Source organism: Rhineura floridana, chromosome 6 (assembly GCF_030035675.1).
Source record: "Rhineura floridana isolate rRhiFlo1 chromosome 6, rRhiFlo1.hap2, whole genome shotgun sequence".
In the NCBI taxonomy this organism is placed as follows: Eukaryota; Metazoa; Chordata; class Lepidosauria; order Squamata; family Rhineuridae; genus Rhineura; species Rhineura floridana.
Genome location: NC_084485.1, coordinates 3,914,882 through 3,931,705, shown reverse-complemented (window position 1 = coordinate 3,931,705; position 16,824 = coordinate 3,914,882). Strand labels below are relative to the sequence as shown.

At 48.9% G+C, this 16,824-nt stretch overlaps 1 protein-coding gene across 1 annotated transcript in view; it reads left to right on the top strand.

Moving 5' to 3' along the window:
- DNMT3B (DNA methyltransferase 3 beta) overlaps positions 1 to 16,824 on the top strand; it is a 52,671-nt gene that overhangs the window by 18,879 nt on the left and 16,968 nt on the right. Inside the window, exons 3-10 of the mRNA XM_061630778.1 lie at positions 566 to 645; positions 4,234 to 4,386; positions 5,565 to 5,705; positions 6,740 to 6,898; positions 10,931 to 11,038; positions 11,695 to 11,836; positions 13,403 to 13,534; positions 15,408 to 15,452. Of these exons, the coding sequence (XP_061486762.1) occupies positions 566 to 645; positions 4,234 to 4,386; positions 5,565 to 5,705; positions 6,740 to 6,898; positions 10,931 to 11,038; positions 11,695 to 11,836; positions 13,403 to 13,534; positions 15,408 to 15,452 (960 nt within the window). The remainder of the gene's footprint in view (positions 1 to 565; positions 646 to 4,233; positions 4,387 to 5,564; positions 5,706 to 6,739; positions 6,899 to 10,930; positions 11,039 to 11,694; positions 11,837 to 13,402; positions 13,535 to 15,407; positions 15,453 to 16,824) is intronic.

Sequence of the window (16,824 nt, the reverse complement as noted above, 5' to 3'; positions counted from 1 at the left end):
TGAAGTCTGGCACAGGATCCAAGTGGAATCACCAGTGACTTGGGGAAGGCCCCACAGTCAGCCGTGGGCTGCTTGCCAAGGGGAAGGCGGCAGTGCTCTATGTCCACTTCCTGGAGCGCGTGGTTGGAGTAGCAAAAGCCTGTGGTGACTGCAAGGTCCTTGCCAGCATGTTGGGATCAAAGGTGCACGTTGGCAGCCTCATAGCTCTTTGGTCTGCCCTGCTTTGTTAAGGGCAGCTAAAGGAGTGGGCTGCGCATGGATAGGCTGCAGGGCCAAGTGGGTGGGCATGTTGGGGGCCAGACAAACTGGCCACGAGGAGCGTGGGAGACGGGCCATCCGTTCTCCATCGCAGCTTTGGTCATCTGCTGGCCAACGGGGGGGGGAGGCCTGGAGGGCTATTTGCTTGTGAAACCCCCTTGAAGCCACCTGGGGATAAAGTGCATTGGATGAACAAGTTCTGACCTGCGTGGTTCTCACCCCTTGTGGTTTGGCCCAAATTGCTTTCTGGGGAAGAGAATGGGAGAAAGCTGCAAGGTGACTCAAGGCAACATTTTCCATTGTGCAGATGATGGTGACCTGGATCAAGTGTCTTGCAAGACACAAGGGAAGGAAAAGGGTGATGAGATTGCCAAGGAGGGCCAGGAGGTGAGTTCTTCCACAGACCGAATGCCTCATTACATTGATTAGTCGCCTTATGACATAAATTCTCTGGGCAGCTGTTGCCAGCCTGGTGCCTTCCAGAGGTTTTGGATGACAACCACTGGAAGGCATCAGGTTGGTGAAGGTTGCCCCAGGCAATGTACAGCAAGTTACACTAAAAGCCAAATCAGCATGTGAAACTTTGCCAAATGCAACTCGGGTTGTGAAATAAGCATCAACCGCTTTGAAGAAGCAGCCAGCCTCCATCAACAGCAGAGACCATTGCTAACATGATTATAAAAGACATCAAAAGGTTATGTAAAAGTTATTCAAAAGCCTGGGAGATTTTTTTTTTTAAGTCTTTGCCTGAAAGTATATATTAAAGTAGGTGGCAGGACTGTTCGACAGTTTTGTGATGGGGATCACTGCTGAAAAAGACTGTCTTGAAGTCACCCTCCATGCTTCCAGAGGAGGCGGCACTTGGAGAAGGTCCACTGATCTTAAGGGCACAGCTAACTATATACGGGAAAAGACGTTCTTTTCGGTATGGAGGGGTCCCGAGCCACCTGGGGCTTCATAGGGCAAAACCAGCACCTTGAATTGAGCCCGGAAATGAATCAGAAGCCAGTGAAGGTGAGTCAGGACTGCTTGTACGTGTTCATAGTACCTGATTCTAGGTAGGACTTCCATTGCCTTATTCTGCACTAGATGAAGCTTCCGAACTGTCTTCAAAGGCAGCCCCCCAGATAACTCACTACAGTAATCCAAAAGTTGACCTGATCATGGGTGACTGAAGCCAGGCTATTCACATCCAGATAGGGTTGTAGCTGGGATCCCAGCCTAAACTGGCAACGAGGCAGTCTGTGCAACAAAGGCCACGTGCCTCCACTGACAGTGCCGGATCTCAGAGCACCCACAAGCTACGAACTCGCTCCTTTAGCAGGAATGCAGTGCCCTCCAGAACAGGGTGAACATCTCTCATCTGGACAGAGGGACCACCTCCTGACAATTTTATTTATTTATAAAAATATTTGTATACCGCTATTTCGTTAAAAACATCAAAGCGGTTTACAACACAGTAAAAACCAACCACCACCATAGAATGAAAAACATAAAAACAAAAACAAAGGTCAACTGGAAGAAGGGACAATGCCTTTGGTTTGGCTGGATGTGTATTCATCTTATATATACGCAGCGCTGTGCCATGTGTGTAGCTTGGTATTTGGTATCCAGAAAGTTTCATCTCCCCACAAAAGCAAGGTTTGAGAGGATTTTTAAACTCTCTCTCTCTCTCTCTCTCTCTCTCTCTCTCTCTCTCTCTCTCTCTCTCTCTCTCACACACACACACACACACACACACACACACACGAGAGCGAGAGAGCAGAATCAGCTTGCAAGCTAATGGGGGCTTTGGTCAGGTTTTCTTGGAACCTTCATGCTCAGGGCAGTATATCTCTAAATACTAGTTGCTGTCTCTGCCTTCCCCAGAAAATGCTAAAGAGTAAAGGTTGTGTCTAGAGAAGGCATAACCTCATGAGATTCTCAAATCCAGCCCCTCTGCCAGCAGCAATGGAAGAAGGAAGAATTCTGCCTTCACCTTCTTTGTCAGGAAAAAGCCTTACCCCATGATGATGATGATGATTTATCAGTTGCTTTATAGAAAGAAAGTGTCTCAAAGTGACATGTCAGAAAATACATAAAAGCAATTTAAAACTAGAAGCATTTAAAACAACGGACAATACAAAAGACATAAAATGCTCATTCAGCAACGTATTAATAAGTACAAGTCTCACTTAAAGGTAAAGGTGTCCCCGCACTTGTAGTGTGAATCGTTTCTGACTCTTAGGGTGACGTCTTGCGACGTTTACTAGGCAGACCATATATATGAGGTGGGATTGCCAGTTCCTTCCTCGGCCTTTCTTTACCCCCCAGCATATGCCGGGTACTCATTTTACCGACCACGGATGGATGGAAGGCTGAGTGGACCTCGACCCCTTTTACCGGAGATTCGACTGCCTCCTTCCGTTGGAATCAAACTCCGTCCGTGAGCAGAGCTTTGGCTGCATTACTGCCGCTTACCACTCTGCGCCACGGAGGATCTTAAGTCTTACCTACTCCCCTATAAAATGAGCACTACCATAGGAGTCGATTACTAAATGCCTGAGAAAACAAAAAAGTCTGAGCTTGGTGCCTAAAGACTGACAAGGATGGTGCCGGGGCATCTCCCTGGGCAGAGCATTCCTCACATTGGAGGCCACCACTCAAAAGGCCCTCTCGTGTCATCACTCCCTGCACCTCCCTCAGAGGGGCGGCATACAGAAAAGAATCTCTGATGACAATTGCAGGGTCTGGGCTGGTTGATATGAGGGGGAGGCGGTCCTTGAGGAACTGCAGTCCTGAGCCACATAAGGTTTTAAAGGTCAAAAACACTTTCAATTGAGCCCAGAAATTAATTGGCAAGCAGCGCAGTTGGGCCAGAACTGGTGTAATATGTCCAGGCCTTCTGGTCCCAGTCAGTAACCTGACCACTGAATTTTGTACTGCCTGTGGTTTCCAAACTGTCTGTGAAGGCGCCCTCATGTATAACTCATTGCAGTAACCTAACCTAGCAGTTACCTGATATAACTATGGAAGTGAACTAAGAAGCCACCTGGCTACTCCTCTTGAAAAAGCCTTGCCAGGCCACAGGCCTGTCTAGCCTCCTCACACCCAAAAGCCCATGGGACACCTGCAAATGGGGCATGAGCAGAACAACAATCTCCCCACTTGTGATTCCTGGCAGCTGGTGTATTCAAAGACATAGCCATTGTGGCTAGTAGCCACGGATAGCCTTATCCTCCGTGAATGTCTCCAGTCCCCTTTTAAAGCCATCCAAGCTGGTGGCCTTCACTGCCTCTCTTGTGGGAGCGAATGCCGTTGTTTAATTATGCATTGAGCAGGGGGTTGGACTTGATGGCCTTAAAGGCCCCTTCCAACTCTACTATTCTATGAGCCACATGAAGAAGTCCTTTCTTTTGTCTGTCCTGAATCTTCCAACATTCAGCTTCATTGGATGTCCACGGGTTCTAGTGTTATGAGAGTGGGAGAAAAACTTTTTCCACGCCGTGCATCATTTTATGCACCTCTGTCGTGCCCCTCCCACATGTTAAAAACATAAGGAGTGCCTGGCTGCTGCATCAGGCCAGTGGCCCATCTAGTTCAGCAATCTATTCTCACCGGGACCCACCAGATGACCCACCAGAGCCACCAGATGCAAGCAGGACGCGAGTGCAAGAGAAGAGACTCTCCACACCTGCGATATCCAGCAACTGGTATTCAGTCATACTGCTTCCAACAATGGAGGTACAACGCGGCCATTGTGGCTATTAGCCATCAATAGCCGTATCCTCCATGAATTTGTCTAATCTTCTTTTAAAGCCATCCGAGTTGGTGACCGCTCCTGTCTCCACTCTTCTGCTGCTGTCTTGAGTGAAACCGCTGTGGCACCTCCTGCCCTTTTCCCGATGAAGCAAGGGTAGCCGTAAACTCCGTCTCAGCTTTGCTTGCACCAGGCAGACATAGACAGTAAGCAAAGCCTGTCCTTTTTGTTCTCAGGTTCGGAGACGCGGATCTGCTGGCTGGGAGAACAGTTTGCGGCAGAAACCCTCTCCTCGCATAGTCTTCCAGGCCGGACCAGCCTCACAGGAGAAGAAGCCAAAGGACGACGTGGAGAGTGTGGAAAGCTTCAAGGAGCGGCACAAAATCAGGGTAAGGCTTCAGTTGAGGGTGTGCTAAGGGTACCACAGCCTGTCAGCTGGGGCCACATCCGCACCTTACATTTTAGGCTCTGTTAAACCATGTTTTCATGGCTCCACCCCCCACCAAGAATCCTGGGAAGTGTAGTTTGCTAAGGGTGCTCAGAGTTGTTAGGAGACCCACATTCCCCTCACACTGCTACAGTTCCCAGAATAGTTTGTTAAATGTTAATCAGTCCCTCTTCCCAGGGAACAGTTGGACTAAGTGATGGACTAAGACCTGGAGGACCAGGGTGCAATTCCCCGCTCAGCTATGAATGAAGGGCTGTAGCTCAGTGGCAGAGCGTCTGCTTTGCATGCAGAAAGGCCCAGGTTCAATCCCCAGCATCTCCGGGTAGGGCTGGGAATGTTCTTGGTCTGGAACCCTGGAGAGCTGCTGCCAGCCAGTGTAGACACCACTGAACTAGATGGACCAATGGTCTGACTTCAGATAAGGCAGCTTCTTATGTTCCTGTGAAGCTCAGTGGGTGATCTTGGGCCAGTCATTCTGTCTCAGCTTAACCTACCTCACAGGGTGGTTGTGAGGATAAAATGGGCTCCTGGGAGGAAAGATAAATGTAGTAATAATAATTGAAATAAAAAAGGGGTCTCTTAATAACTGTCAGCACCCTTAAGAAATTATAGGTCCCAGGATTCTTTGGGGAACATGTGACTGTTTAAAGTGGTACAATAGTGCTTGAAATGTGCGGTGCATGATAGGACTTGGGCCTCTTCAGGAAGGTAACAGAGCAATTCAGTTTGTGATTTGGAAAATGACCCGCTGCCAGCTCTCCTCCTAGATTTCATTCCCTCCTTGGCAAATGGGAGACCATGAGCAGCTGATGGTCTTTGGCACTGTCAGATCAGGGGAAGTCATAGCAGCCCCACTGTCCTCTATCCTAGCTAGTATTTGCATGTCATAAACAATCACGCTAGTCCTCATGAGTGGGAAGGGGGTTTGGGGGAAGTGGGATGGGCACCCTACCTTGGACAGCTCCTTGAAACTTCAGACTAAAACCCGGAGCGGATTCCACTGCCCCACTGACATGGAACCACCAACTGCTGGCTCACGTCCTCCAGATCTTCCGTCTCCTTTTGAGTCTCTTTTGTGAACACCTGGCGGAGGCTCAGTTCTTTCTTGCTCTCCCCCAGTATTCCAGGAGGCTGTCTGCAAATGTCCAGATTGACTACTCAGAAGACAACTATGCACAGGCCAGCCAGAGCAGCAGCAATTCTGGGCCCCCGAATGGTTGCCACTTGACAGGGAAGCTGAGATGTATGGAAGAATACCAGGTAGGAGAACAACTTAGGGGGTCTCCTGGCCATGTCTGGGGGCTGCTGCAGCTACCTTGCTGAAGCTAAGCAGGGGTGGGCTTCAGGCCTCAGCAAGGGTCAGGCTCCAGGCTATGGGGTGCTGGAATTCAGGGAATCAAGCTGGGGGCAGGGGGGCATGCACAACTCCTAATTTCTTCAATATAACCTGGAAAAACATGCCTTTGAATTCCAGAAACGGCTGTCACAGTCTGGCAGTGGTGATTCCAGTGTCAACATTGTCAGTAAAGGAACTAAAGCGTTGTGGTCTCTTGAGGTTCTTAAGGATAGCTCAGTGGCAGAGCATCTCTCTTGCATGCAGAAGGCCCCAGGTTCAGTCCCCAAAGGGGTCTCTAAATACTGCTGGAAGAGACTCCCTTACTGTTTATTTTATTTATTAGATTTATTAGTCGCCCATCTGAAACCCTAGAGAGCTGCTGCCAAGTCAGGAGACAATACTGAGCTATATAGACCAATGGTCTGACTCAGGATAAGGTGGTTTCCATGTTCCTGCAATTGCCATAATGGAAAAACTAATGTGCTGAGTTGCACAGCTTTTCATACCAGTGTTGACTAGTTCGTTCACCTGCATCTTTCCAGTGCCAGGCAATGACAAGACATGTTGTCACTATCATGCTGTGCATTTGGCCCTTGGAAAGGGGAATTCCCATTTGCCCCTGGCAAGACTGAGAGTCGACAAAGCTTTGCATCTTTTTATCACAGGGCTCTGGTTCTTGAGGTCAGCCCTTGCCTGTTCCTCAGTGCCAACTTAAAAAGAGCCAAGGGGCTGCCTTGTCCCACAGTGATAGGGCCAATTGCTTCTGAGAAGCCCAGAGGCAGCACAAAAGGGCAGCAGCTGATTAACCCCCAGCAACTGATCTGCACTGGAGCCTTCGAAGAGCCACTGTGATTCATGAGTCATTGACAGAGCGATGACTCATTGCGTGTCTCCCTGGAACCTCCATTGAACCTAAGGACTTGCCTGCTCGCTCACCTTTATTCCGTTTGGCTTACAGGATGGGAAGGATTTTAGGATTGGGGAGCTCGTATGGGGCAAGATCAAAGGCTTCTCTTGGTGGCCTGCCATTGTTGTGTCATGGAGGGCCACATCCAACCGCCAAGCAGCCCCTGGGATGCGTTGGGTCAAGTGGTTTGGCGACGGGAAGTTTTCGGAGGTAAGGGGAATGGAAAGAAGGAGAGGGGGTTGCTGGTGGCTTTGGGGACCCCTGTTCCTTGCTCAACACTGAGGTTACTAAGTGTGCACTTCAGGCAGCTCTCCATCGTCCCCAAAGAAAAATGATTTATTAATTAAAATATTTCTATACTGCTATTTTGTTAAAAAACAACTTCAAAGCAGTTTACAACACGTTAAAAACCACCACCACCACCATAAAATAATAAACATTAAAAACAAAGTTCACTGGTTGCGATAAAAGCATCTTCTTAATTGCCTGCCGAAGCCTGGCAGAGCAGAAAGGTTTTCAGCAGATGCTTAAAAGTTGAAACAGAAGGTGCCTTCTGAATCTCTCTTGGCAGAGAACTGGGCCGATGACACTGAAGGCTTGATTTCATGTGGATGTTAAGCAAGCCTTGCCGACCGAGGGGACAACCAGAGCTGCTCCTGCAGATGATCTCAGTGATCGAGCTGGGATATAAGGGTTCAGGTGGTCCCTAAGATATCCTGCACCTAAGTTGCTCAGGGCTTTGTAAATTAATACAAGGGCCTTGAACCCAGCTCGGTAGCAGATGGGCAGCCAGTGTAGATGTTTAAAAGTGGTGTCACATGTTGTCGGCCATGTGCTCCCATCAGCAATCTGGCCGTCACATTTTGCACCTGCTGGAGCTTCTGAAACAAGGCCAAGGGCAGCCCCACATAGAGAGCATTGCAGTAATCCAATGCATAAACTACAGAGGCCAGGATATCCCTGTCCAGGAACAGCTGTAGCTGACAAAGTTGTAAACTGCTCAGAGAGCTTCGGCTATGGGGCGGTATACAAATTTAATTAATTAATTAATTAAATGGCACTCCTAGCCACAGAGGATACTTGGACCTCTGGTAACAAAGTTAAATCCAGGAGTACCCTTAGGTTATGGACCTGGTCCTTCAGAAGAAGCGCGACGCCATCCAGAACAGGTAACCTGCCTATCTCCCAGACATGGGAACCACCTACCCAAAGAGCTTCCGTCTTCCCAGGATTCAAGCACAGTTTATTGGCCCTCATCCAGTCCACTACAGCATTCAGATACTGATCTAGAGTGTTCACAGCCTCTCCTGATTCAGATATTATGGAGAAATAGAGCTGTGTGTCATCAGCATATTGCTGCCACCTAGCACCAAAACTCCTAATGACCGCTCCCAACGGCTTGATATAGATGCACTGGGGAGAGAATAGTACCCTGCAGAAACCCATAGCACAAATGCCAGGGGGCCGAGGAACATTCATGCAGTGTTACCCTCTGGACCCGACCCTGCAGTGCCTCCAGTGCCGATCCCACTGAGTCGGTCCAGGAGGATACCATGGTCAGTGGTCAAATGCCACTGAGAGATTGAGCAGAAATAACACGGTCGCACTCTCCCTGTCTCTCTTACGGTAAAGGTCATCCATCAGGCGACCAAGGCCGATTCTGTTCCAAAGCCAGGTCTGAATCCAGATTGTGAGGGATTTAGATAATGATAATACACAAAGGAAAAGCTTACTTCAGGCACGATCCACCAGGTACCTCACCTGCAGACGTCCCGTTGATTTAAATGGGTGATACGCAAGAACCACATTTCTTGGCCTTTTTCGGAATGTGAATCACAGAGCTGCGCTGTTCAGATGTTGGGAGAAGAAACAAGGAATGTCTGTACACTGCCATCCCCTTTTGCAGTTCTCAAAAGTTCCATCTTCCAAACTTTGGGAGGAACGACGATCGATCTGTGGTTACCTGATGATGATGGTGATAATAATGGTTTGTGTTCAATATTAGTTCTTCTCAGAGTAGACCCATTAAAATTAGGAAAGGGGCTGTAGCTCAGTGGTAGAGCTACAGAAGCAAGCGGAAGATCCTGGGTTCAATCCCCAGCATCTCCAGGTAGGGCAGGGAGAAACTGGAACCCTGGAGAGATGCTGCCGGTCAGTGTAGACAATACTGAGCTAGATGGACCACAGGTCTGGCTCAATATACAGCTGCTTCCTACGTTCCTAATAGACACAATTAACATAGGTCCATTGATTTCAATGGGTTTACTCTTGAGCAGAACTTAGTTGAATACAACCCAGTGACAATGTACTTAGCAGTAGTGCCTTGCTTTAGGATGGTCACATTCTCAGTGACCCTGTGAGGTAGGCTGCCATTATTATCCCCATATTGCAAGTGGGGGGTGCAGCTGAACCTGAGAGAGCAGGTGGCCTAAGACCCACCCAGATTTATTTATTTATTTATTTATTTATTTATTGCATTTATATACTGCTCCATAGCTGAAGCTCTCTGGGCGGTTTACAACGATTAAAAACATTAAAAACAAATATACAAATTTAAAAACACATTTTAAAAAAAACCATTTAAAAACACATTCATCAACTTGGTGCCTTTCAGGTGTTTTGGATTACAGCTCCCATGAGCCCCAGCCAGCAAGTCTGTAGGATGCTGGGCTGATGGGAAGTTAAGTCCACTACACCTGGAGAGCACCAGCTTGGCAAAGGCTGTGCTAGTACAACTCCCAGATCCTGTTAATTGACACTGGGAGTTTTGGGTGATGAAAGCTGTTTGAGAACAGGGAAGATGATAACCTTTTGTTCTGGCCTGAGGGCTGCATTCACCCACTAGGGGCCACATCATGCCAGGAGTGGGCACGGCCAGTGCCAAGAACCCACTCGCATGCACACACATAGGCACACAACTCCCCCCCCTCAGCTGATTTGTGCAGATCAGCTGGACGCATGGGGGGTATTGCCCCTTCACGCTCATCAAGTGATCGATCTGTTGCCTGGGAAGAGGGTGATTCGCACCCCCCATCAGGGTCCTGGGCTGGACAGAGAGGCTCATGGGTTTATTGGAGTGGGGTAGGGGTCCACTTTGCTCAGGGGAGGAGTGAATCAGGCCCCTGGACTGGGGGGTTCTGGCGCAGGCAGACACAGAGGGCAAGGCTATTCAGCACTTTCTCTTACTGGGGAGTTGCTGAAACAAAGGACCTGATTCTTAGGCTTTAGAGGTCCCGGTGAGGTTCCTGATCCCAGCAGGGCCTGAAGCTGAGGTGGAGGCCCTTGCCTGGAACCCTTGGCCAGGTTTTAAAGCACCTTGCCTTTGCCCTTCAAGGAGCTGAAGGCCAAATATATGCTGCTGTTGGTTTTTTAAAACCAAAAATATCTTCACAAGAACCTTGCAAGGCAAGCTAAACCAAGACAAAGCGACCAGTCCAAGGTTGCCCAGTGAATTTGTGGCTGAGCAAAGATTTGAACCTGGGTCTCCCAAGTCTTAGTCCAACACTGGCCACTCTTACTCTACACTGGGACCCTTTCAGGGTTGCCACAGATTACTGAGACAGTATCTGCAACACACATGAAATGCATTATATGAACTCTGGAAAATATGGAAATGGCCTGCCTTCAAGTCGATCCCGACTTATGGCGACCCTATGAATAGGGTGTTCATGGTAAGCAGTATTCAGAGGGGGTTCCCCATTGCCTCCCTCTGAGGCTAGTCCTCCCCAGCTGGCTAGGGCCTGCTCAGCTTGCCACAGCTGCTCAAGCGAGCCCCTTCCTTGTCCACAACTGCTAGCTGGGGGGCAACTGGGCTCCTTGGGACTATGCAGCTTGCCCACGGCTGCACAGGTGGCAGGGCACGTAACCCTTGAGCCACTCACTGTGGGGTGATCTTTAGCTGGCCCTTGACACCCAGGGGACACGAGCTGGGATTTGAACTCACAGACTCTGGACTCCCAGCCAGGCTCTCCTCCCCACTGTGCTATATCTGCAACATGAATGAAATGTATTATATGAACCCTAAGGGTTGATATTACGGGTAGCAAAGGTGATTGGCTGTTTTGTCTTGGAACGTCACAGCTTTATTCTTTCCTGTCCTTTTAAAAGTTTTGGGCAGTTTTGCAGGAGGGGAGCGGGTAACAGCTGGCTTGTGGACCCTTCCTGATGGGGCTGCACTTGCTAGTGGGGGAATCCCCGTGTTAGCTTAGCTGAGCAACGGTGTTCCTGGTGTTCCTATTGCAGGTCTCGGCAGACAAGCTGGTGGGACTGATAGAATTCCAAGAGCATTTCAACACCGCCACCTTCCACAAGATGGTGTCCTACCGGCAAGCCATTCTTCACGTTTTGGAGGTTAGTGGGAAGGAGCTGTCAGAGAGTGTGTAGCCCTTGACAACCAGGATCCGGTGTGTTCCCACCTGGGGGTGGGCGGGCAGGTTGCTGCAAGAGCAGCAGCAAAATATTCCTTCACAAGAAGAAGGAGGGGGTCTCTGGACTCCACCTTTGTTGAATGGACCTTCCGCTCATCTTCCAAGGAAGAGAAGAAAAGCCTCCTGAGATTCAATCTCTGCACTTGACATTTATCCCACTGTTATCCCACTTTAAACAGTCATGGCTTCCCCATAAAAATCCTGGGAAGTCTAGTTTGCGAAAGGTGCCAAGAGTTGCTAGGAGACCCCCTTATTCCCTTTACGGAGCTACAATTCCCAGAGTAGTTTAACAATCAGTCTTTTGTTTCTCAGGGAAATTGTAGCTCTGAGGGGAACAGGGGTCTTCCAGCAACTCTCGGCACCCTTCACAAACTACACCTCCCAGGATTCTTGGCGGGAAGCCATGACTATTTAAAGTGGCATGATAGTGCTTTAAATGTGCACTGCAGAGTTTTGCACACTGCGCTGCAGTGCGGCAGCTGCGTGTGAGAATTTAGCAAACTCCCCTCTCCGTCGCACACACTCTTGGTTGCCCACCTGCTATGTGACCCCTTTTTAAGGCCCTCCTCCCCTTGGCAGGTTGCAAGCAGCCGATCTGGCAAGTCTTTCTCCAGTGCTCCGGGGGATTCTCTGGAAGACAAGCTGAAGCCCATGGTGGACTGGGCCATCAACGGCTTCAAGCCCACTGGAGGCAAGGGACTGAAGCCACCCAAGACCTCAGGTATGGAGCTTGCCATGGTGGGCTCGTGCGAGAAGACCCATGGGGCAGGGGGCCTCCAGTGGCTGGAAATGTCACCATAGTAGGCTAACCCATTTAGCCAATTGTGGACACTCCCCTTTGAACGTGTGATGTTGCCTTGCATACCAAGTCCATCTTGCTTAATACTGCCTCCTCTGACTGGCAGCAACTCTCCTGGCTCTTAGATCAGGGGTGGGGAACTGGATCTGGCTGGCAGGCTGCATCCTTATCTCCTTCACCCCTCCAAGGGTCAAGTTTGGCAGGTGGGTGGAGCTGCCCACATGTCAGTCACCGGATAGCACAGTGATGCCGAGTCACTCCTTTTTGCCTAGTGCTCTGCATGGAAACCCCTAGGATCAGCTGATTGTTGGGGCTTCCACACGCAGCACTATGCAAGCCCTGAGGATCACCTGACAGCTGATCTGCAGGTGCCATGGATCAGCTGATCTGCAGTGCCTGCAAACCTCCTTTCGGCCCAGCCACATCTTTATCTGCCACACACCTGTAGGGCAGGTGGGCATGGCTTGGCCAAAATGGCCAAATGGAGAGGCCTGTGGGCTGGAGGCTCCCTGCCCCATCTTAGATAAAGGCCTTACCCAGCTCTGGTGCCTGAGACAGTGTTTTGAAATGGGGCGATGCAGACTGAGCCTGGGACCTTCTGCCCCGCAAGCCCTCTGCCACTGAGCTACAGACCCTTAAAAGAATAAAAGCAAGAGCCGCCTTGTTATATTTTCAGTTGTTTCACTTCATTTGCTGCCCTGGGCTGCTTCGGGAGGAAGGGTGGGATATAAATCCAATCAATAATAATAATAATAATAATTCAGTGTCTACCTTTCTTCCATAGAGCCTGCAGGGGGTTCCTAGATGGTGCCCTGTCCAGGCATTTGCCAGACTCAAATCTACGTAGCGTTGGCACGGTTGCTTCATGAGTCCCCTGGCTATGTGTGGTCCAGAGAGTCTCCCCCCACCCCACCCCCAACAGCCCAGCTGATTGGCACTGAAAACAGCTGAGGAGGAGCGAACTAACTGGAAACAAGTGGGGAGTGTGCTGATCTGGTTGCCCACCCCGCTTGAAAGCCCTGCCCTGGAACCGACTGCCCTGGGCAGGGCATGTGTCATTGCACTGTTTCCTGAATCAGCTCTGATCTGATACTGAGACCATGCTGTCCTAACAAGAGAACCACAGGGGCTGTTATTATGGTCTGCTTCAGACAAAAATGGCAGATTTGTTTTAGTTCTCCGAAGGACTCGGGATGGAGGACATGAGTCTCCTCGTTTTATCCTAACAGCAACCCTGCAAGGTAGCTGTGCAACCCCAAGATAGCATACGCATATTTTCCTAATTTGTTCAGATTGCAGAATTTAATTCCTCACCACCACCTGGAATATATGACTGGGACCATGTTGTTCTGTCTTCAGGACAGGCTGATGGGGAGCCCCCTATCATCACCAAACCCCCTCCACCCACAAACCGTTCCCATTTGCCTTTGAAACATCTGCCTGTGAAAGCAGTGGGTGCCACTGAAGTTGTCTGCCCTTTCCTTGCAGAGAGCAGAGTCCTTAACAAGGGCGGTGCTGAAGAACCTGCCTGCCCTGAACTGCCCCCCCCTGCCAAGCGGCTCAAGACAAATGCCTGCAACGGCAACAACAAGGAACAGGCAGAAGAGAGTCAAAGCAGAGGTAGTGTGTCTCTGTGTGTGCGTGCGAGGGAGGGAGGGGCACCTCCAGAGGTAAAGTGTTATCCTTTCAGCAGAATCAGGTGATAAAGCCTTCCCTGGACATGTACCCCTTACAGATTGCCAGTGGGACAGCATCTAAACATTTTTTTTAAAAAAAAACCCAACAACCTCACTGCACATAGTAAGAACCTAAGAAGAGCCTGGCTGCTGGAGGAGGCCCACCTCACAAGGGCCAACAGGATGCAGCAGGGGGAAGCCCACAAGCAGGCCCAGAGCACAAGAGCAATCTGTCCCCTCCTGTGATTTCCAGCAACTGGTATTTAGAAGCATATTGCCTCCAGCAATGGAAGCAGAGCATAGCCCTTTGTGGCTAGTAGCCATTGATAGTCTTACCCTCCTCCATGAATTTGCCTAATCTTCTTTTAAAGCCGTCCTAGTTGGCGGTTGTGACGCCCTTCCCTGGCTCTCCCTGTCAGGTTCCCACCTGCTTGTGGCTACTGCCTTTCACTAGGCACCACCAGGGATACCACCAGTCCGGACCATCCTTTATATGGTTTCTCACTCCGCTCTAGCACAGATCTCACTAGATCCCCCTGCTAGGCAGTACCACCAGTCACGTCCTATAACCGATACTCCCAGAGACTTTGCCTGAGTCTCTCTCTAGCTGGTTACTTTTGTGACTGCGTGCTTATGCTGTTCCCAACCCCCTTGTATCTTTATATATAAAAAGCATACAACTCTGGGTTGCTCTGGATACTTGACTTGTTATTATTCCTCCCTTCACCGCTGCCACCATTAGATACTGTTTCTGTTCAGCCTTGGTAATTACCTTGCCCTCCCTTCTGGTCTGTATATCCCCCAGCCAAGGATCAGGCCTTTGGTAAACCAAAGTAGTATTTATTTACTAATAACAGGAAATAACAAGATTACTTAAGGAATGTTTCACAAGCGTATGGTTTCATATATATATCCTCTTTAAATATCAGCCAAATCCAATCCAAACGTCCCTCAGAACTCTGCCAACCCACTCAACAACCTCTCTCTCTCAACTCTCTAACTCTTTGACTCTCCCCCCCTCTTCACTCACAAACCTCCATTTATACCTTTGGCCAGCCAGCCACTCAGCCAATCATCATCCAGCACACTTCAGCTTCTCACCCATGTACTCCCCCTTTCTCTCTCAGTCATTTACCATACATCACCCAATAGACCCGCACTTACCATATTTACAGATGCTAACTTATAGGAACATCACAGCGGTCATCACTGCCTCCTGTGGGAGAGAGTTCCATAGTTTAACTGTGTGCTGCGTGAAAAAGTCCTTCCTTTCGTCTGTCCTGAATCTCCCAACATTCAGCTTCACTGGATGTCCACAAGTTCTAGTCCTATGAGAGAGGCACAAAAGTGTTTCTCTACCCATTCTGTCCATGCCATGCATAATTTTATGCACTTCTATCATGTCGCCTCTGACGTCTTTTCTCTAAACTGAAAAGCCCCAAATGCTGCAACCTTTCCTTGTACGGGGGTTGCTCCATCCCCTTGATCAACCTTGGTTGCCCTTTTCTGCATCTTTTCCAGCTCTAGTAAATTAGCACATAAAGGTGTTCTAGGCTAAAATCCCTAACATCCTAGTTTTCTATGTGCAGGGAGATTTTTTTAAAAAAAGCGGTGGAGTATTCAAACGTGAGACTCCTACTTGCAACTTGAAGCAGTGCAGTCCAGAAAAAGTTTACCCCTTTATCTTGTTCAGCATCCAAGCTGGCCCTTGATGTCTGTTGGAGAGGAGATTGAGTTGGTGCCTGTTGGTTTGGGTACTGAACTCTCCACAGGAAGGGACTTCATTCACTCATCTTTTGGTGCTCCTTTCTTTCCAGAGTGGATGGCTTCTGAAGTCAGGAGCAGCAAGAAGAGCCTGGAAGGTAATGAGCTCCCTCGGTATTCAAAACATGTCTGTGGCAGACCCAGAATCCTTCCCTGCACATTGCAGATATCATAGCTTCAAGACTCACCCACACAGCTGTGGATGTGCCAATAGCTGATTAAAAGAAGCAGTATTCAAATCCCTGATGCTGGTCTTGCCTGTGGCCAGATCCACATGTGCTGGGGTTCCTTTCAGGATATAGACATGACCAGGGGTGAGGTCAGAGCTGATAGTTCAGTTGCTCCATTTTTATCTGGTTTTCAGAGATGTGAGTTTTATTCATAAAATCATAGGACAGTAGAGTTGAGCCTATAAGGCCATCAAGCCCAACTCCCTGCTCAACGCAGGAATCCAAATCAAAGTATTCCTGACAGATGGCTGTCCAGCTGCCTCTTGAATGCCTCCAGTGTCGGAGAGCCCACTACCTCTCTAGGTAATTGGTTCCATTGTCGTATATGGCTCTAACAGGAAGTTTTTCCTGATGTTCATTCAAAATCTGGCTTCCTGCAACTTGAGCCCATTATTCTGTGTCCTGCACTCTGGGATGATCGAGAAGAGATCCCGGCCCTCTTCTGTGCGACAACCTTTCATGTACTTGAAGAGTGCTATCATATCTCCCCTCAGTCTTCTCTTCTCTAGGCTTAACATGCCCAGTTCAGCTTAATTTAAAATATTTGTAACCCTCCTTTCATCACAAGCAATGCCAGGGTGGGGTACAACCAAGAAAATTGAAACCACAAGGCTCAACAACGGTATCATAAAACAGGGTTAGATAAAACATCAGCAGAACCAACAACAGTGATACGTAATAACAGACGGGTTTATTTATAAATTTGTAACATCTTTAAAACATCTTAAAAAACAATTCCAATACCGATGCAGACTGGGATAAGGTCTCTACTTAAAAGGCTTGTTGAAATAGGAAGGTCTTTAGTACATGCTGAAAAGACAGATGGCGCCTCTCTAATATTTGTATGTGAACATATGAAAATGCCTTAGACAAAGTCAAATTACTCTGTATTTACTCTAACACTGACTGGAAGTGGCTCTACAGGGTTCCAGGCAGGAGTCTCAGCTCTACCTAGAGATGGCTGTCAAAGATTGCCCTCCTGGGGTCCCTTGACCTCAGCACCCCAAGGGGGGTTCTTTGCTTCTGAGAACAGTCCCAACTACTTGGGGTCTCTGGTTCCCAGGCAAACTTTCCCTCCTTCAGGATTAAATTTACGGTAGTAACTGCCACCACCCCTTTTCCAGCTTTCTACTCTGAGGAAGGGGACCTCAGAGCGCCAACAGAGTTCCCAGAGCAGACTACTTGTTACAGCCTCTAGTCCGGAGCATTAAACCACACTAATCAACTTTAATCAGTAGCG